The sequence below is a fragment of the Pteronotus mesoamericanus genome, unplaced genomic scaffold (assembly GCF_021234165.1).
Source record: "Pteronotus mesoamericanus isolate MK-2021 breed Mesoamerican mustached bat unplaced genomic scaffold, CSHL_Meso_final contig_25, whole genome shotgun sequence".
Lineage (NCBI taxonomy): Eukaryota > Metazoa > Chordata > Mammalia > Chiroptera > Mormoopidae > Pteronotus > Pteronotus mesoamericanus.
Window position 1 is genome coordinate 1,576,916 of NW_026555105.1, and position 20,196 is coordinate 1,597,111.

Genomic DNA, 20,196 nt, shown 5'->3' on the forward strand with positions numbered 1-20,196 from the left:
GTGCGGGCGCGCCCCTGGCATGCACGTGTGTGTGTGTCGGCGTGTGACGGGCGGTGGGGATGCGGGGATGAGGGAGCACTTAGCTCGACAATGAATGGAAAAAGAAAAAAGGAAAAAAAAAAGGTGGAAGCCATCGCCCATTTCCTGTCCACGAGCTCGCGACAGGGCCTTGGACTGCAGCGAGTTTGCTAACTTTTAAAGACCAGAGGCTGCTTGAGATCATGGGTGACAAGGCCCTGCCCCTCCCAAGGTGCCAGGCATCTCCCCCCACACTAAGGGTGGTGCGGCACCGTGGAGTTCAGCAACATTTTCTCAGAGGTCTGAAATTTTAAAATCAGAGCGACCCCTGGGTGGATGGAATTCAGCAGATAGTTTTGAAAACAAGTAGCACATTCAAGTGGAGAGCTGGGGGGTCGCGGGGGGTCGCGGGCCTGCATAGGGCAGGACCCATCAGGAGAAAAAGCAGTTCTCAAAATCCTAAACTGATCATCTCCTGCTGCAAGCTATAACTTTCCCCCAGCTGCACCTAATTATACTTTAAGGATGGCCAACAAAAAAAAAAAAAAAAAAAAAAAAATTGCTTCACACTGCGCGTGCTGCGAGATGTCATGGAACTGCCTGGCCCTCTGCAAACGTACACCAAGATGGAGGATGGCCCTGAAATGACATGTTTTCCTCCCGGGCGCTGCCCTCAGTTTCCCCGTATGATCTTCGTGTGTGTCTGTCTGTCAAAAGTTTTTCTGTTTTTGAATGTGCCTACCCTTCGCTGTTGCTCCTGGCAGCCTGCGGGTCCTCTTCGCCGCCCCTTGTAAAGAGAGATTGAAAGCTCACCTAATCTGCAAGGCACGGCAATTCCACAAACCCCCCCCAGCCTCTCTGCACGCCCCGCACAGGGCCGCGGCCGACGCCATCCCGCTCCTGCTCACGTCGCCTCTCTGGCTGCTGGGACCGTCTCCTGGGGCTGAGGCCTCCGTGAGCCTTGGTGGCCGAGTTAGCTAGCAGAGCCCTCCAGAGACGCCCGGTCGGGGACCAAAGGGACTGATAATTATTTTCTTGTGCTTGCACTAAATGGACGTGCATCGGGGAGCCAAAGCAGCAATCTGCCGCCAATTCTTGGGAGAATTCCGCAGCCCCGAGCGCGCCCCGGTGGGGACTCGGGTGCGCTTGCCCATGACCTCTGGGGCGCTGTGAGGACCTCCCTTCCTGCAGCCTGGGAAGCTACATAAAGTGTTTTTATTGATACGTAATTGTTCCCCACAAAGTCTCACCAATTAAAACCATGTTTGGACTCAGAAAATCAAACCAAACCAACAAACAAAAAAACTACCTCTCACAACCCAGTCTTCGCACTTGGGGGCGCGGGGGGTGGCGGGGGGGGGCCCCCCTCCTTGCAGGTCGGAGGGCAGTGCGGCTAAGCTGCCCGGTCGCCCATCGATCAGCTGATTAGCTCAGCCAGGGTTAATAGCACTGTGTTTGTGGCACTCAACGGAAGGAAGAGAGTTAGCTATGCGTTAGGACAGTCCGAACTTGACCTCTGTGTCTAAAAGTCAGATTAGCAGGACAAGCTGCTCCACGCGGGGCCAGCGCGCAGCCCAAGCACAGGCTGCAGAGGGGGCCGACCTCACAGGGAGCCGCTAGCCGGGGAGGGCACCGTTTTGGTTGCAACACCACAGCGAGGAAAAAGGGAAAAAAGGAGGCTTGCTGGACCAGATGAAAATAAGGTTCCTAGGCTCGCTGCGAGAAGCCCGCGTCCCTTTCTCAGGCTACAGACAACACCCCGGGAGATTACCTACGGCTTCCTCTACAAAGCGGGCCAACCGGGAACATGGCTTCCTCTTTTTTTTTTTTTTTTTTTTTTAAAAAAAAGGAAAATAGAAAAGAGAAGTTTTGCTTTAAGTGCCTGGTCTGCATTACAGACTGGCTCGCTTAGGGAGGAGAATCCTTTCTCTAAAAATTAAAAAAAAGGAGGGCAATCAGCAGAGTAAGGAAACTCTGAAGTAAATTATTGCATGGGCCTTCCACCGGACTCGAACAAAGGTAAACAGCGGCCACTGCGCCCTTTTAAACATGCTGGCCAGGTCCGGTTTCAATCAAAATATTTATCTAGAGGGGACACGGTCAAATTAGTTTTGCTTAACTAGAGTGGTGAAGAAGCGCTCCCCGTTAAATTGCGGGGGGAGGGGGTGTTATGCAGGAGGTTTTTCTTTAAGTGACAAATTCATACAGAGAGAAGTCTGTTTCAGGTTTTTGTTTATTGACCGATGACCCCCTCTGGGGACCACCTTCCTGAGGGGCGTGTAAGGAACTAAAGAATTTCAGAATCGCTCCCTGATGAACGAGGGCGACTTGTTTAATGAACAGCACACGCATGTGCGTTATTGACCACTCACCGGGAGTCGGCCATAAAATTGGTACATGGCCCATCCTTCCGACTTCCCGGCCAAAGCCTCAAAGGCACCCTCCGCTGTCCATCTGCACGGTGCCACCCTTTCCTCACCCCCCCCATTATTTGGTCTAAGAAATTCTAGAATTTTCCATACAGTGCTGCCTCCAGGGCAGCTCTTTCACCTCTGAAAGGTGGTAAAATCCATTGTGTCCCTGGTGCTCAGGGGACAGTCAAGGCTTTTTTCTTTTTTCTTTTTTTCTGGGCGGGGGTGGGGGAGGCGGTGTCTGACTGAATTCAACTTCACCACCTTGACAAGGAAAGGGGACTCGACGGCCGATCAGTTAGAAAGGGCAAACCAGCGCCCTGGCGCTTGGGGGGGGCGGCCCCCTGCTCACACCAGGAAAACAAAGGCCCCTCCGCTTTGCTGGGGTCTGGCAGTCTCTCTGCATCTCTATTCTCACTGTCCCATTGTCCTATCCCAAGACGTCTGGAAGGACATTTCAAAGGCAAGAGTGCCCCTCAATCAGGCCGGAAGTACCTAACCCCCAGCCTTTCCCCCACTTCAGGGTCCCCTCTCGGTCCCTTCAGGCAAGACTATTGATTTCTAAAAGAGGAACCGCTGATTTGCCCATGGTATTAATTCCAGAGGTGGGGGATGAGGAATTATTACCAAGGGCTGCCACTTCTAACTCTGTTCTGTGTGAGAACACTATTGAAACAATGTTTCCCTAATAGTTTAAAACATCCTGCTTTGGTGCACTGCGCTGAAATCCGCTGGGGGGGGGGGACCCCCTCTGCAGAGGTCAGTGTCGCCTGGTGCAGGGGGAGGCCACGGCCCGCCGGGGCCCCGCTGCACCAAAGTCTGCAGCTGAGCTGTCCCCGGGCCGGCCGCCGCTGCTTTCCTAGCAGAGGGGAGCTTGCTTGCTTTTTTTTTTTTTACAAGGCTGCTGCTTTACTATTATTGCTGTTATTGTTTGTGGCTGCACCAAACGGGAAAAGGAGGGAGGGGGAGATCCCTAAAGAGCTCTTCCCAGATTTTCTAATACGCAGGCTGAAAAATTAAGGGAAAACTGGCTGCCCAGCCCCCCCCACCAGCTGCCTAACTCCCCAAAGGTCGGGGTGAGCGAGCTCCTGTCCCTGGCCTGGCCCAGCTTGGACACTTACTCTCCATTAAACCCATTAACATGCAGGATCCTCATTTGCTTCACGATGGTGCTTTTACCAGACTCTCCAGCACCTGGAAAATGAAAGCAAGCCTCAGGTTATGAAGGGGCATTTTACACACTGGGGGCACCGAGGGAACTGCTGTTTTTTCCATAGAAGCCACACGCAAAACAAACAAACAAACAAACAAACAAACAAAATGACAGACTTGCAATTTTCCTGGACGTTTCGACGCCTCAAAAATGAAATAAATGTCCAACTCTGTACCCCTGCAGTATGTCACCAGCAGAATAACAAACAAGAATTAAAGGTGTTGCTGTGTTCAGGTTTTGGTTTTGGTTTTTTGGTTGTCTTAGAATTTGTGGAGCGGGGCAGCAAAGGGGGGGAAGGAATGACGCAATTTTTTTGGGGGGGGGTGTAAAATCAAAGTTCAAACTGTGAAACTGAATCCTTGGAACCCGCACATTCACTGGTAAACTGCACGTGAATGTATAGGGCCCCCAATTCACTGTTTGTCAGGTGTTTCACGGCTAAGCAGCCGGGACCCAGGAACAATGCCCAGGCACTGCAGAGCGCAGCTCCGCTCTGACGCAGCCTCCCGGGCACGGTCCCCATGCAGCGGCATTCTGAGCGGGCTTCTCGCCCCCGGGGCTGCTGAGAAGTCAGCCCCTCAAGCCACAACGTGGCATTTTACCCCGTTGCCCACACTCCGTCCCTGCAAACTCTGTCTTTCCAAAGACAAATTCTCTCTGGAGTCAACAACCATGTTGGGAGGGGGTATGGGGGTGGGGAAGACCACCAATTTTGTAGTCTTCTAGAAAAACACCTTTTAATACCAAATATTGTGCTTGTGAACAACCACATAAACATGCAGCAACTGTAAGAAGAGTTAAAAAGGACCAGACTTTAATCATGAGGACAAATATTCCTGGAAACCACTGCGTTTTCAGAGATTTCAAGCCCTTCCCAACTTAAAAGTAAGAAGGGGGCACGTACCTCCATTTTAAATCACCTGACATTTGTAAAAACATTGAAAAACCAAGTTTCCAAGGTAGAAGGAGGATTGCTGGGCTTTTAAATTTTTTTCTTTTTGTTTGGAAATGCGCGCTCTGCCAAGAGCCCTTGTCTGAGCTCTGTTTTGCCCCCCCCAGGCCTGTGTTCTTATCCCCCCTTTTCCCTTCTAATTTTCTTAATTGTTTTACTTCCCTGAGAGCAAAGCATTCCTCCTTCCCCTGCCTTTCACAAGGCTGTAATCAATAACTGTAAAAGTTAAAATCTGTTTCCACAGAAACATTGATTTCAAAGCAAACACTCTATCTTAATGAGCCTAACTCTCACAAATTAAAATATTAAAGACACGAGCTGGAGATTCCATGAGAAAGCAGAATTAGGAATCAGAGCCCCCACCCGTCTTGTCTCGGGGGTGTTAGGGTGTGGGGCCTGTCTTCTACGGGCACCAACAGACCTGTGCCTCAGTTTCCACACACGTGAAATTAGGGAACTGGGCTGGAAAAATCACTGCAAGCTGTTTTGTGCCCCTGCAATTCACTCGATTTTTGCCATTAAATTTAGATGGATCACCAAGACGACTTGGGGCATCCATTTCCCCCTTTTTTGGGGGGGGCATTATTGGGTGAGAATCACCCTTTAAAAAAAAATGCCCGGCCCATGGCTCAGGCTGGGGCTGCAGACACCTGCACCAGAGGAACCCGGACACCTGGGGAAGCTTCCCCAGGGCAGCGCGGTGTGGGCCACGGAATAGCCGCAGGTGCAGAGGAGCCTCTGTGATTGCTGCACGAGGTGTCAGAGGTTTAAGGCCCCTCAGCACCGCGCTTGTCCGAAATGAGGCTCAGCTAACAAGTCAGCATTCCTGGGGAGAGATTCTAGAGTTTTCCAGGCTTGCGCTTTGAAATCAAAATTATATGCATATCATCATTCGCACAGTGCAATCCTACCTGGAGAAGTTTTAGATAAGATCTCGACATGTGTATCATTTAATTATTGACACTGCAGATGCGTAAACAGCAAAGAGACGTATTTTCACTTAATTAATAATTTTCACCTTTTTATAAACCTGGACCCAGGAGAACAAAGACATGACCCATCCAGAAAAAGCAAACGAGACACCACCACAAAGAGAAGCCTGCTTTTATGTTTTATTCTCTGTAATGAAGCTGTTTTGCTGAAATGTGACCGTGAGCGAGGTGCTAACCTAGCAAATTCGCCAATTAGCTCTGGTGGCCAAATTACTACGGAGGTGGGAACTTCCATCCTAATTAGGGTTTGTGCATTCTTCTGGCCATTTCAACCATTTCTTTTCGGCTTCTTTTGTCTTATTTTTTTCTTTCCCCAGGGCAGCACTTCGAGAAAAAAGCAGGAGACGCCACCTCCCTCGAGGTCAGGCCCCCACCCCTTTTTTTGGCCAGAGTCAAAACCGCAATCAAGAGAGAAAATCCAGAACCAACCGAATGCCACTTGACAAACAACTAATTAACGTCTTTTCATCTCCTTCCACCTGGGAAAAAAGTCTTCTCAGCGCCCCCCCCACCTTGAAAAGGACAAAAAACGCCATTTCCAGATCAAGAAGCCATTTACAGACAAATGTCATTTTCCAGTTCTGATTTGTGAATGTTCCCCCCCCCCATTTTTGTCACAAAGCTCTCTCAATGTGGCCGACTAACAGGAAAATGTGTGTTAAGGGCTGGGGGGGGCGCTGCTGCGGGGCGGGGGGTGGGGGTGAGGGCAGCTGCTACAATTAATTCTCTTCTTTGCTTTTCAAAAAGCCTGCATGTCTGGAAGGGGAAAAAAAGGTCATACTGTAAAAATGACGTGTCATTTGGCTTCACTGGGCACTTAGCGTACTAACTCCATTTTTTTTTTTTTTTTTGGTCTTATTTTATTTGATTCTCCTTCCCTTCCTTCCACCGCCGGCCCGGCCGGGACACGTCTGCCCCGCGCGCACACAGTCTGTCCAGCCGAAACGCACCAAGTCGCGCCCAGCGGCCGCGCGCGCCCTGCTCCCCGCCCCCCACTCCGGCGCCACGACTCGCCCGCGCCCCCTCCCCCTCGCTGCACCACCTTTACCACTCCGATCCCTTCCGAGGGGCTGATGTCACCCGTCCCCCCCTCCTCGGCCACTTCCCCCGCCAAAGCCTCCCCTTGGCGAGGCCCCCTCGGCCACCGCGGCGCCCCCCCGCGTTACCCCCGCCGCCCTGGCCCCTCTTTCTTTCCCTCGCCGAACAAATCACACAACCCACGGAGGCGGGTCCCCCTCCCTCTGCCCGCCACCCCATTTCCTGTCCCCGAAACCCTCTTTTTGTCGCAGTCTCCCGAGCCCGGTGGGGCTCCCCCTCCCCCTCCCCAACAAGCACCCAAGCCCCTGGCGTCGTGTAGGCCTCGCGGAAAGAGAGAGCGAGAAAAGAGCGAGGGGGGAGGGCGAGAAAGAGAAAGAGACAGTGGGAGAGCGCCGGCCGGGCAAGGGGACCCCGCGCCCGCGCCGCCACGGTCCCCCGCCCCATTTGGAGCCCCCGCCCGGCCGAATCTGCGCCCCGGGGTCCCCCTTCCGGCCTCGCCCCCCAGAGACAGAGCCCGCGAGCGGGCAGCGGGCTCGGGAGCGCGCGCCCGGGGCGGGGGGCGGGCTCGGCGCGCGCGGCCTGCGGGCGCCCCTCGGGGCCGCCGGGCCGGGCCGGGCCGGGCCGGGCCGGGGCCGGCGCCCCCGCCCCGCCCTTACCCAGCAGCAGCAGGCGGTGCGTGGCCCGGTAGACCTGCTTGTCCTTCTGCAGCTGCTTCTCGATCTTTTTGTTGGCCTCGCGCTGCGCCTTCTCCTCGTTGCGCTGGTCCTCGGTCTTACTGTTTCCGAGACAGCCCATGGCGGCGGCGGCGGGCGCGGGGCGCGGCCGGGCTGCGGCGGCGGCGGCGGGCGGGCGCGGGCGGCCTCACGCGGGCCGGGAGGGCCGGGGCAGCGCCGGGCGGGCGGGCCGGGCGCGGGCTCGGCTCCTCGGGGAGGAGCGCGGGGCGGACTGCGGGCCGCGCGGGGCGGGAGGTGGCGGTCGGGCGAGGGAGCGCGCTGCCCGCCCCTCGAGCCGGAGCCGAAGGGGCTGCTGGCCGCGCGGGGCCGAGGCGGACCGGAGCAGGAGCTGCGGGCGCTGCTGCCGCGCTGCCGCCGCCGCCGCTCTTATTGCCTCGGCCCGGGCCCGCCGCCCCTACCCAAAAGGGCCCCGGCGGGCGGGGGGAGCGGGGGGAGGAGGAGGCGGCGGCGGCGAGGGGGGTGGAAGGAGGAGGAGGAGGGATGAGGAGCGGCCGCGGCGGCCGCGGCGGCGGGGAGGGCGGGAGCTGGCGGAGGGAGGCGCCCCCCGGGTGCCCGGGAAGGGGGGTCCCTCCGCCCGCGCCCGGCCCGGGACGGGACGGGGACAGGCTGGGGCGCCGCCCCCTCGCCCCCCTGGCTCGGGCCCCAGCCGGGCCGGCCGCGGGGGGGGAGGGGGCGGCTCCGAGCCAGGGACGACCCCTCGCGCGACGCCAACGCTCCACCCCCCGGGCCGCGTCGCCCTGCGGCCCCCAAGGCCGCCGCCCCCCCTCCCGCGGGCGCCACCGAGGGGCCGGGGTGGGCGGAAGGGGAGGGAGCGCGAGCCCGAGCCCGGACTTCGGAAAATTTTCGAAGAGAAGAGAGAGTCACAGAGAGCCAGAGAGCAGGGAGTGTGGAAAAAGCGAGGCGAGCACGAACCAAAGGACAGAGCAACCGAAAAGGAAAATGTGTCCACACACACACACGAACACTTAATAAAACTCCACACTGCACATGGATGGTGGGGTCTGGTGGCGGGGACGGGGGGCGGGGGGCGCGCTAGATGAGCCTCTCGTCGCGCCCCCGGCGCCGGGCGCCCTGGCCCGAGCCGAAGGCCCCTGTGGCCCCGGAGCGCCCTCGGCCTCTGCGCTTGGCGCGGCCACCCCAGTAGGAGAAGAAGGCGCACCCCAGGAATAGGCGGCAGCAGCAGGTCGCCCCGAACACGAAGCCGCAGCCGCGGCCCTGCTCCGTGGGCTTCTGCAGCAGGAAGTTGAGTACCCACGAGGGGCTGCGCACGGAGAACACCAGGAACACCACCAGGGGCAGGTGGGCGCTCAGCGCGCCAGCTTTCCGCGGCCCGGGCCGCCACACGACGCCCCCCACGCGGGGCACGGTGTAGTAGGCGTCGTCCTCGTCGCCCGAGTCCGATTCCCACGCGGCCCAGGCCCTACTCGTGTCCCCGACGCCTGCGCCCTCGCCGCCCCCGGCGGCGCCCTCGTCGGCGGCGCCGGCGCCCTCGGGGTCGCGGCCCGCGTCCTGGGCTTCGGACCCCTTCTTCTTCTTCTTCTGCATCTTCTCTAACTTCTTCCTCTCCTTCTCCTTCTTCTTCTCCTCCTTTCGCCTCTGCTCCAGCAGCTGCTTCTCGAGCTTTCTCTGCTCCTTCTCGGTCAGGAACTTCTCCGGGGGCGCCCCGCGTGGTAGGCTCTTGGGGTTCTTCGTGGGCTTCTCGGGGTCCCCGCTCTTCAGCGGCGCGGGCGGCTCTCTCGGTTCGGCCAGCGCTGCAGCCGTCGCCGCAGCTTCGGCAGCCACCTCGGCTGCCACCGCCGCCGCCTTCTTCTCGCTGTCCAGCGCCCGGGCTTTGATCTTCATGGCCATCTTCAGCATGGCTGGTCGGCCACCTCGGGGTGCCCGGCTCCCGCCTGGCCCGGGCGCCCTGCTTGCCCCTGGCCTCGGCCTTGCCGAACCCCGTGCGCCCCGTGTCGGGGGTCTCCGCTGCGATGCCCGCGGCGCGGTCCCGGAGCCGCGGAGCGCGGCTACCCGGCTGTGGGCTGCTGGGTGAGGTGCCTAAGAGTTAGCGCCAAAAAGGATGAGCAAACGAAAAAGGGGTGAGAACACACCAAAAAGCACCCAACAACAGCGAAAAACCAAAAGCACCAAGAAATGTCAAACAACTCAAAAAAGAAAAGTGCAGAGGCGCGATGGCACGAGTTTGCTGTTACCCTCAGGCGCTCCTTGGCTTGGCTCTTGGGCACGCCAATGGAGAGGAGAAAAGAGAAAAGAGAGAATTGGGGGGTGCCCGGGAGGCACGGGGCAGGGCGGCAGCGCCGCGGTGCCCCTGCCCTGTCCCGGCGCCGGTGGCTCTTGCTCGCGCCGGGCCACTCGCGCTTCGCGGGAAGCCACGCAGCACCCGGACTTACATGTGAGTGAGGTGCACTCACACGCAAGGCAGCGCCTGCCGGCCGCCCGCCGCCGCCCCACGCCGGCACAGGGGTTCGCTCCAGCCGCGGTGCCGCAGCCCCGAGCCGGAGAGCCGGCGAGCCAGCGAGCTCCGCGCGGGGCCAGCCACCTGACGCAGCCCGCTCCGCGGTGCCGACGCGACTGAGTGTCCCAGCTGAAGACCAGCGCTCCTAACCAGCCCGATGACGCCCCAGCCTCTTCAGAGGACGGACCCACAGCGGCGGCCCCTATAAACCGAAGGGGAAGCCGAAAAATCGGCCCGCCGAGGACGCGCCCAAATGGGCCGCCGCGCAGCCCGGGGGTGCGGGCCGGTGTGGGGACGTCGCGGAAGTGGGCAGGGGGCGTGGGGGGCGCAGCAATGGGGGGCGCAGGGGCGCCCAAGTTGGTGGGCGCCGGACCCCGCCTCCCAGACCTGCCTCCCAATTTTCGGTGAGTGGTGTAGCCCTGGGCGGCGTGCAAAGTGTGCGACGGCGGCGCTTGCCCCTGCGGCGCGCCGCCTTACCTCCAGCTTCCCGGTCAGCGCACGCGGGGCCGGGACCCACCCCTCCCTCCCGGCGGCGCGCGCCCGCGGAGGTAGGTGTCGGCGAACCCAACTACTCGCGACGCCTGGGGAGAGTTCAAATCTGAGGAGAGGTGCTACGTGAGCGCAAAGCCGGCGCTGCCGGGAGCAGCAAGCGGCAGGCAGCGCGCCGGCGGCACGCGAGGCAGGCAGTGCTGGCCGAGGCTGCAGAGTTAGTGCGCTCGGCGCCTTCCCGGGCGGAGCGGTGGCGGGCCGGGGCGTCCCGCTCTCCGAGGCCAGGCCTGGGCGCCGCAGGGGAGCCCTGCAACAGAGGGAAAAGTAGTTTACTGAACATGAACTTGTTTGCACATAGTTCACAAACTCCCCAACACCCGCGCCCCGCTCCTGTCCCAGCACGGGTATGCGGCGGAGAGCGCTGGCTGAACAGGGACGGCTCGGAGCCCTGGGCCGCCGGGCTGCCGGGCGCTCTTTCTGAGACCATAGCCGAGTCCCCTGCCGCCACGGCGGTGTCTGCTTAGGGGCAGCACATTCAGGCAGCCAGTGTGGCGCGCAGGTGAGCGGAGCCGTGGCCACGGCCTGGGCTGCCGGCCCGCAGGTCCGCCTGCCGATGAGCTACGATGGGCAGCCAGAGCCAGCTCTCCCGCCTTGAGACTTTTTCAACTTATAAACCGTCCGTGAAATTTTGAGTGTTCGGGGAAATAAAAAGAGCGAAGGGGAGCCCACCCAGAGGCGGAAGCACAGGGGTCGCTCCTAGGCCTGCGGTGATGCTGCGGCTTTGCTGCGGCACTTCCAGAGGCCTGGGGGCGAGGGTGGGGAACAGCTTTGAGTTTTCATTGAAAATAGAGAGACACCACTAACCGTTTACTGCGACTATGAACTCTCCCCCTTACATGGGCTGCTCAGCACGAAGGCAAAGAGAGGGAGGGAGGTGACCCTCTGCCGGTACTATCTTTTTTTGGCCCCTTCAACGTGCACCCCTAGGCCACTCCACAAGGCCCCTTTTTTCTGGATCTGCATGGACAACAGACAGCAACTCCAAAGCCCCGAAGGACACTCGCGGTTCCAGCCGAAAGCACAGGCTCGGCTGCAAAGCCCCTGCTTGCCGTCTACCCCCAAACCCAAAGAGCTGGGACTCTGCCACACTGTGTGTTTGGGCCTCTCTTCCGCACCCAGATGCACCTTCTTTGGAAAAGAAGCTCAAAGGCATGGCTGTCCTTGGCGGTTAGGTGACGCTTTGAACATAAACAACAGCAGATGCAAAGGCCGAGCCAGAGCCCAGCACTGTGCGGGGCGGCGGGGCCACAGCAGGGCCCTGCGGTGGAGGGAGGGTTCCCTGACTCGCCGCTGGTGACTCTCGGTCATCCGCCAGCTGGCTGAGAAACTACTCGAAGACAAGGCCCAGGTTTTGTATGTTTATATATTAAACAAGATCTTGGTTGAATTTCATTAATTGATTGTCTTTTAAAAAATGGTGAAGACTTAGAAGAAGGAGGAAGAGATCAGAAGTTTCTGTTCAGCTCTGTTTGTTCAAAAGCATCTTCCTTCCTGCTTCTAATGTGTCCAAGCGCAAATACATTGTATTTAAGAAGAAGGTAAATAGTAACTAATACAACCTCCCTATTTCTGCCAGTAGCTACAGATGAGGACGATGCAATGGAGAGCCTCCTCCTCGGAAATCCCTGAGCTGGGTTGCCGGCTCCCCTTTTAGAAAAATACCATCCCTAAACTTCGAAGGGAGTGAATCTGTCCCATGTCACATATGGACACATATTCCAGGCAAAGCACAGTCAGGACGGGGCTCTTGTTCTAGAAACATGTAGAGCAAGGTAAAGCTTTAGTTATTTCAGCTTCTGACCTAGCAGGCCATCCTTGGGGGAAAAATAAAATTTTTTTAAAATTTAGGTTTCACCTATATTTTCTTAGGACCAACCCCTGATGGACAAATAAAACATTCGCTCTATCAGTACATGACACAGGTGGGCTCAAGGGTGGACAGGCAAGCCAGTGGCACAGGGAGCTCGGGAACACCCGCCCGCTGGTGGTCAGTTCGGCTTCCCGTTTTCACCCCACACAAAGGGAAAGATGAGATTTTACTTAATTGGCGTGGTGAGCTGGCACCAGCTAAGATTCTCAGCCTTGCATCTGGCCTACCCAGGCTTTAAAAGTATTTTTTTAAAAAGTCCAGTGTGAAGGCCACCATGTGCGACCTTCTCATATGAATTAGTAATGTATTGCACTGGGTCATTACCATTTTACGTGCCTGGTTTCTGCTTTGAGGGCAGAACGACGCATTAACATAATTCCTGGAACAGTCCAGCTGCAGACTCTTGCAATGGAAGGGGCCTCTCATTTGGCCCAGGGGGAGACGGAAGCGGGGGAGACTCCAGGCTCCAGAGAGGGGCGAGGGGCCAGCGTGACCATGTCCTGGGTGCAGAATGCCCGGGGCGGGGGGCGGTCCCTGGCCCAAGCGACTTCACGCCAAAGCCGGCAGGTTGGGATCATAACACACCCTAACCTGAAACACTAGGTCACCGACTGCTACAACCTGGTCCAACGGATGGTGTCGCACACCGCACAGAGACGACCTAGCCAGTGAGCCACGAGGGCTGAATTCCCAGGCTGGGGTCGGAGTTCTGGGGCCTCGTAAGCCTCGTGTCCATGGGTTGACACGTCCCCTGGGTCCCTTCACATTTTCCTGTCTGAGTGCGATGTGCCTAGTCTGCTTAGAGGAGCAACAGACTCGCCGTGGCTTAGCATCTTGAAAATATCATCACACTTAGTGATGCAATTCAGTTTTTGGACGAAAGTGTTCTTGGACTTCCACTAGTTGGGATCTTTGTAAGAGCCCAGAGAAAATACTATTGCAACAGTGTTTTAATAGCCCAGGAAACAGCAAGGAGGTTCCCACAGAAGCAGAGGCCTTGGCTGTAAGACTTTAATAGCCTTTAGTGCGCCCACTGCACATTTTGTCTTTAAAGCGTTTTCCGCACTTTCAATCAAGCAGAAGGACCGCAAGCGTGGTCTGCACGTGAGCGTGAGTTGGAGCCTGTGCTGTGCGGGAGCCCGGACTGAGGGCTGTGAAAGCCGCTCTCCCTGGCCCGACTAGTCCCCGGGACCACAGAGCCCTCCACGCTTCAAGGTGGGGGCTGCCCAGCCTCTGTTTTTCCTGTCCTGTCCTCTAGCCAGCGGCGCCCAACACAGGGACCCCTAAACCTGCATGCCAAACTGGACATGGTGTTTAAGTTAGCAACGCTTCATTTCAGGGACTCGAAATGAAGGAATTAACGACGTGGCCAGTGAAATTCCCTGCCCCGGCTGGTGTGTCTCCACAGATGGAGCGCTGGCCCTGGAACCGAGATTCCGCGTCGGGACACAGGCCTGAGCCGTGGGCCGGGCCCCCAGCTGGGGGTGCACGAGAGGCAACGGATGGGCGCTGCCCTTACACATCGATGCTGCTCTCTCTCTCTCGGGCCCTACCTTCCCCTCTCTCTGAAAGGAAATAAAATATTTTAAAAAATAGAAATTTCCTTATTTATTATTGACCAACTAATTAAAAAAATACTTAAAACAATGCAGAACGCACCCTAAGCCACGCAGAGCGGGAGCCACACTGCCCAGTGCCGTTCGGACCCGTGTCTCCGGCCAGGGGCTCCGAGGCGCTGTCTGAGCATCCGCTCACAGCCACAGCCCGCACCGTGAGCCGCCGGGCTCTGTGCCCTTCCTGACCCGGAAGGCGGCCTGACTCCTGGGGAGCCTCCTGGGCCGCGTGCGGCTCTTACCGCGCCCCCAGGAGCCAGCCACACTGCGGCCGGGCGTCACGTTGAACAAAGGCACCCACTCTCTTCAACGGTGGAAACCATAAAAACGGGCCTAAGCGCGTTCCTCTACACCTTTAAAACTTAAACCTAAATAATATAATACGATGCCCACAGATTGGGTGGAGATTCTAGATGGACAGTTTGGGTCAGGGGCATAATGCCATCTACCGCAGACCAAGAGACCCACTTACTAGAGATATTAGCTGGGGTGGGGTAAAAAAGATGAGAAAGCGTCACCACTCTATAGCAAGAAAGTCAATTTTCCTAAGCGAAACCAGCTTTAACCTCTCCGTGGGGAGATTTTCATCCTGAGGATGAAAGTAACAGGGAAACCTGTTGCTTAGAACACAAAGCCTGGCCTGGAGGGTGGGGCGTGTGCAGGGAGGGGCCGTTAAAAATAGGTACAGACCAGAAAACTGCTGTACGTATTTGCAAGAAGCCACGCCGATACCACATTTTCACCTGACATCTTACGAAACGAGTGACAACAGGAGAGAAGCCAGCAGGCGAGTGGGCGCAAGGGCGCGCTGGCCGCGGGCGTCCAGGAGCGTGACACCGGGCTCGCCCGGCCTGGGCGTTTCCTCGCCTTAAGGGTTCCTTCGCGCCTGCACATACACACGCGGAAGGACGGCCATACAGAAATTTTACTTCTTGGATCTTGTTTTTATTTACCTACCAACCAAAGCAACGGATCCCTTTCCAACAGCCTGGCAGCTGGTCACCAGCCTTCACTTGGGACAGCAGAGACTGATGGGGCGGTGGGTGTCACCTGCCTTTGAAAGGGAACCCTCCTCCCCACCTGCTGCTGGTAAGCCCTGAATCGAGCAATTAATTAAGCAATTAATGTGGCAATTAGTCATGCGTTTAATCCACCTGGAAACACAGGTACCTTTTCTTCTTTGCCTGTCTGCCCACATGCACCTAAACCGAAACAGGGACGCATGTTGCGGGTTGAGCCCTGCCTGCCTCCCTGGGTTGTGTTTTGGGGGAGAACCATGGGGCGCCAAAGCCAGGGCTCCCAGATGGGGAGGGCCCACACTCAGGCCCGCCTGCCCTCCCAGCGCTGTTTCCCTTCGGTCAACCTGCAGTGTTTCCTGGGGACCCTGGAGGCTGCGCCCCTCACCCCCTCACTCAGCAGCTCACTCCCAGGCCAGCCAGGCGCCCACGCAAGGCCAGCCGAGCCCAGGGGGTACGGGGGCTTTCTCAGGGCTTTGCCGAACTCTGGGAGTTGGGGAGGAAGTCTCTCAGCCATAGCATCGAGCGTGTGCACCGCTCTGGAGGTCGGGGAAAGAGGGTGTCTCCTGAGCTTCAGCCGGCAGCCCCAGGTGGCCCTCGGCAGATCTGCCCACGGACCCGGGGCCCCTCTGGGGTCCCCATGCAGCCCAGGGCTGGGAAAGCTGCTCTGCCCACTTTCTTGAACATTCCTGCCTCTTGATCACTTTAGTCTCTGCTACCTTCTCAGATTACGGCTCCTTTCGTGCTAATGACACCGAAAAAACCAGACATAATGTCGCTGACTTCACAAAGAACGCACACGCAGCCAGCTTCTTTAAGAAGGCAGGCATTTGGCCTTCCCGGTCCCTGCAGATGGCCAGCTCACTCATCGAGGCCCGGGTGGCAGGTCGGCGCCGCTCCAGGGAGGCCAGGTTTGGAAGCTGTGCTGCTATTGGGGGCCACTTCCAGAAAATGAGATCTGATTAAGAGTGACTTTTCTTCCTGTCCGCACGTAACTGGAAGTCAAGATTTACCAAAAAACCGACAAAAGAAAGACCCAAAGACAACAAAGAAGACTTGCTGAGGAGGGTGGATCACGCACGCTTGCGAAAACAGGACCGAGAGACGCTGCCCATCCAGAGCCACCAGAACCTGGGGCGGACACGTCCAGAGTGGGCGAAGCGGAAGCCGGAGCTCCGGCCCCGGGGCTGGGGCTGCAGCCCGACGAGAGGGTGTAGCCCCCCCATTCCGTGGCGAACGCTCTTTCAAACGCTGGCTGCTGGCAGGAGCATGCCGCTCTCGCGAACTCAGCCAGCCAGGGAGGACCCTCCTGCCGCCCAGGAGGCCCCACGAGGGTTAACGGTGAATGGGGGCAGGGCCAAAGGGCTTGTTTTTCCAAGGAACATGGAATACTGACTTGCCCGTGCTGAACTAACGCTGCGGCTGTGACCCTCTGGGCCAAGTGCCGGGCGCCCGCTCAAGTGCCAGGCGAGCCCGAGGCGCTGCTCGGCTGAAAGTGCTCCTGCCAAGGGGTCGGTGGGGACTCTGGAGCCAGCCAGAAGGGGCCCTTGGCCACGGACACAGAAGACCAGGCTGCGTGTGCGCAGCCGTCCACAGGCTCGGCAGCCGCAGGAGGACGGAAGCCTGGCTGCAGGGACGAGAACGGGGCGGCGAACCTGGGGAGGCGGTGGGGGACGCAGACAGCTGACGGGGACCGGACCTTTCTTCCAGGTTTGGAAGCAAGCAGGTCTCTCCTGCAACTGGCTTGTGCAGGACATTAGTAATGGAAGCAAGTCTGGGATTCCAGGAACTGTGTCACCAAAGCTGGTATTAGAGGAGGTGGCATAAGGTTAGAAAGGCAGGGCATCCGTAACGTACCAACTACACCCAGTTTGACCCCTGCGGTGCAGTGGCCTAACGCTGAGGGCTAAAGGCTCTGGGAACCCAGCCCTCCACAAAAACAAGACACAAGCACCTGAGGATGAGGCCACAGGGCAAAGGGCGCGCTGAGTCCTTGGGTCCGCCTAGTCAGCTGATGTGTGAGGAGCCTTGGAAGGCAAGCAGGGCCCCCCAGCAACCTGGGGCACCCTGGCGTGACTGACGTCGATGTGATGGCTGGGGTCAAGCCGGAAAGGACAAAGGCCAGCCCGAGCACAGGGCCGGGGGGGCCGCGGCCTTCAGCGGGCCCGCAGGGGGCTGGGCTGTGTTTGGTGGAGCCAAGATGTGTCCTACACGAAGCTCACCTTCGTCCACCCCACCGGCCAAAGGCCCTGGGTCCCTGTCTCCTGGCAAGATGGGGACAGATGGCGGATGAGTAGGGAACCAGCCCTGAGGCTGCGAATGCCCCCATGCGGGAGACTGGTTCCCGTAAGATGATGGCTGAAGGTGCCACCAACCTTATTCTGGAAAGAGCATATCTAGCTTCTGAGTGTCAGGACTTTTTAAATAACTGAACTCCCTGGAGCCGTTTCTAGCAACCTGGCCGTGCAAGAATCTTTCCAAGGAAGTTGATCTACAACTTAGGGGCGATCCAAAGACCCTTCTCCGCAAGTTAAGAGAACAGGCCCCTGACCCAAAATTCCTGCCCATGCCTCAGGGGGGCGCCCCAGAGCAGGGGAACTTACAGTCGCTCTCAGGCTTCAAAGCGAGCTGCCTCCGCTGTTTTCTGTTAGTGCATTCAGTCAGGATGGCGAACATGTCAGTTCAAGGAGCTACCATGAGTTAGTTGAACGCAAAACATGGCGGCGGGGTGGCGGGGGGTCAGGGGTGGGACCCAAGTGGTTGACTCGCATGCTCCCCAAGGGCACTTAATGTTTCCATCTTCAATAGAAGGTAACTTGTTTTCATTTACCTTACTCATTTTGAAGCGTGTTAAACAAATGTGTTTTCCTCCACTGGCCTAACCGCACCTCTCTCAGTTTAGGGGTTCAGAAGGCAGAGAGGGGAGCTTCACAAGACAGAAGGAGGGGGGGCAGAGTGACCAGACTGAGGAACAGAACTACGACAAAAGTGTAGTTTCTAAACCGAATGCCGAAGGCAGACGGGATTTTGAGAGGAAGATATGTGCGTAATTTCTAAAATGTGTGAAGCAAAACAGCAAATGTACAAATGGAAGGGAAAAAAGCAGCAGCAGCAGCTAGTAGCCCCACACAAAACCCAGGGAAACAAACAGAAATCGCCCGAATTTATAGAAACTCAGCCCTCGCTCCACCTTCCTGCCCAACCTCTCAGCTCGGTGAAACGATCCAGCTGCCACGCTTCTCCTTCTAGAAAGATGACGTCGGTTCGTCTAGCATAGCCCCACGATTGCAATTCTGGGGTCTGCTTACTGGGGCCACTGACAAGTCCAAGTCATCCATTTCTGGCCTTAACCTCCTTTTCCTGAAGTCCCTGCCTCTTGGGAAGGCCCCTGCGAGGCGCCCCCGGATGTCCCCCGTAGGCTCGGGGCTTCTAGAATCGTCTGCTCGCCCGGGCTGGTCGCGGGCCACCCCAGTCGCCCTGCACTGAGCCTCGAACCCGGCGCTCGCGGGAGAAACGGGGAACGCCAACGGCTGGCCCCGAGCCTCGCGCGTCTGCGCCCTGCTGCCCCTCCGCCCCCCAACCCCGCCCCCAACACCGACCGGAGCCCACAGAGGCCCGGCCGATCCCCGGGGCTGGGGGGCAGCCGGCAGAGGCGGCGCAGGGACACTGAGAGCCCCAGCGCCCCCGCACGGCTGGAACGCTACTTTCAAGGACTCCACCACTTAGAACGCAGCCTTGGGGCTCCCGAGAGCTCTTCATTAAAATGCAAATGTCCCTAAAGGGCAGCCCAGAGCCTTGGCTAGCTAATGGGATTAACTGCACCAAACAGGGCCACCTGCGGGTCCGCCTCTCCGCCACGGCCACAGGCTCCGCTGGCGCTTCCGCGAAACTACGCGGGCCCGCAGACGCTGCTGGGAGTGGGTTTCCACGTGGACTTCGCAGAGGTCAAAGCGTTAAAAAAAACCAGGGACGGGATGATCCTGTCTATGTGAATGTTGCTCAGGGAGCAGAGCCGGCCCCTCCCTCCTCCTGCACGAGAAGCACCTGTCCGCCCGCCTGCCTGGGTGCACAGGGCGTCAAAGCCCCCCAGGGTCGCCCAGCGCGCTCCGGGCAGTGCAAGAGGCCCGAGGATAAGACACCCTATTCCAAGGGTTCTCAGCAGAAAACTTGAAAGTATGCGTGAAAAGGAAGTTGTAGATTCAATTCAGGGATCATTAGTGTTTTCCTTTCCACAGTGACTGGGGATTAATTGTACTACTCGGACATCCCTGTTTGCACGAGGGATCAGGAAGAAGGTGCCCAAAGCTCTCGGATCCAAGATGGAGGCCGGAAGCTAAGGTGGAGAGGGAGGCGAAGATGGAAGTGCACCGCAGTACGTCTCCCCCTCTGGCTTGGACCTGCGTGCTGTTGCTGACCCCGCCCTCTGAACGCAAATCTACGCACAGCAGCCTTGTGAGGCCTGGGGACGACCAGTCCCGCGAGACCCTGAAGGGCGTTTGGCCGAAGGTTCGCTGGCGCACCACGTCACCGGGGCCTCCGTCCGTCCCGCCCCAGCTCCCTGTGCCTCAGCCCCACACGGACCAGGGACTCTGCTCCCGCGGCCGCTGGTGTAGCCCACGGCCCCAAGCGGAGCCTCCTGGGTGCTCCGCAGCTGAGCGGCCCGGCCTGCGCCTCCGGTCATGGGACGTGAGCCCGGTCAGGTCTGCCCTTCCCGGCTTGGCGGCGCAGTGGCGCCCCTGCGCCCCCGCCCCTCGGCCTGCGGCCACCGGGGTTTGTGCGGACAGCGAGATCGGCACTCGATCCTGACGCTGAATGAGGGAATGAACGTAAGAGGCCCCAAGGTGGGCACGCTCACGCCGCGGCAGCCGCACGGAGCCTGCGGGCTATGAGGGGCCACCGGGAAGGCAACAGCAGGCCGGGCTGTCTGGAGGCCGCTTCACCCGTGGCCGGGAACGGCCGGTCAGTAAGGAAGGTGGGGGTGCAGCCCCAGCCCCGGGGGCGCCACGCTGGACCCCAGCTACCTATGCGACAACCTCAGACGTGTGCAAAACTTCCTTCGGGACACCTGGGTTCACTTAGGAGCATGGTTGTCCTTGACGAGGCGTGGCATTTTCGGCTGGATTCCCACTAAATGCTTCCCAGCCACCTTTCTTTCTTTTTTTCTATACAACAACCATGACACCCACCCCCTACCCCAACACCAATGATGCCTAAATATCACCCAAGGCCCGTTTAGTGAACCTGCGTGGGACCAGGCCCTTTGGCCATGAGAACGGCAACTGCCCCCTGCCCCCCGCGCACCCCACGGGCCCCTGATCACCCGCTGTGCTCAGTC

The 20,196-nt window shown here is 58.5% G+C and overlaps 1 protein-coding gene across 8 annotated transcripts in view; it reads right to left on the bottom strand.

The window, feature by feature from the left end:
• Window positions 1-20,196, bottom strand: part of GNAS (GNAS complex locus) — a 58,341-nt gene that overhangs the window by 7,978 nt on the left and 30,167 nt on the right. For 3 of the 8 annotated variants that reach the window (XM_054573558.1, XM_054573553.1, XM_054573552.1), the window contains 2 exons: window positions 3,551-3,623; window positions 761-805 (listed from right to left, as the gene is read on the bottom strand). In XM_054573558.1, coding sequence (XP_054429533.1) covers window positions 761-805; window positions 3,551-3,623 — 118 coding nt within the window. Of the gene's footprint in view, window positions 1-760; window positions 806-3,550; window positions 3,624-7,280; window positions 7,767-9,748; window positions 9,932-20,196 lie in introns of those variants that run through there. The other 5 variants (XM_054573557.1, XM_054573556.1, XM_054573560.1 and 2 more) reach the window with 4 other exon arrangements.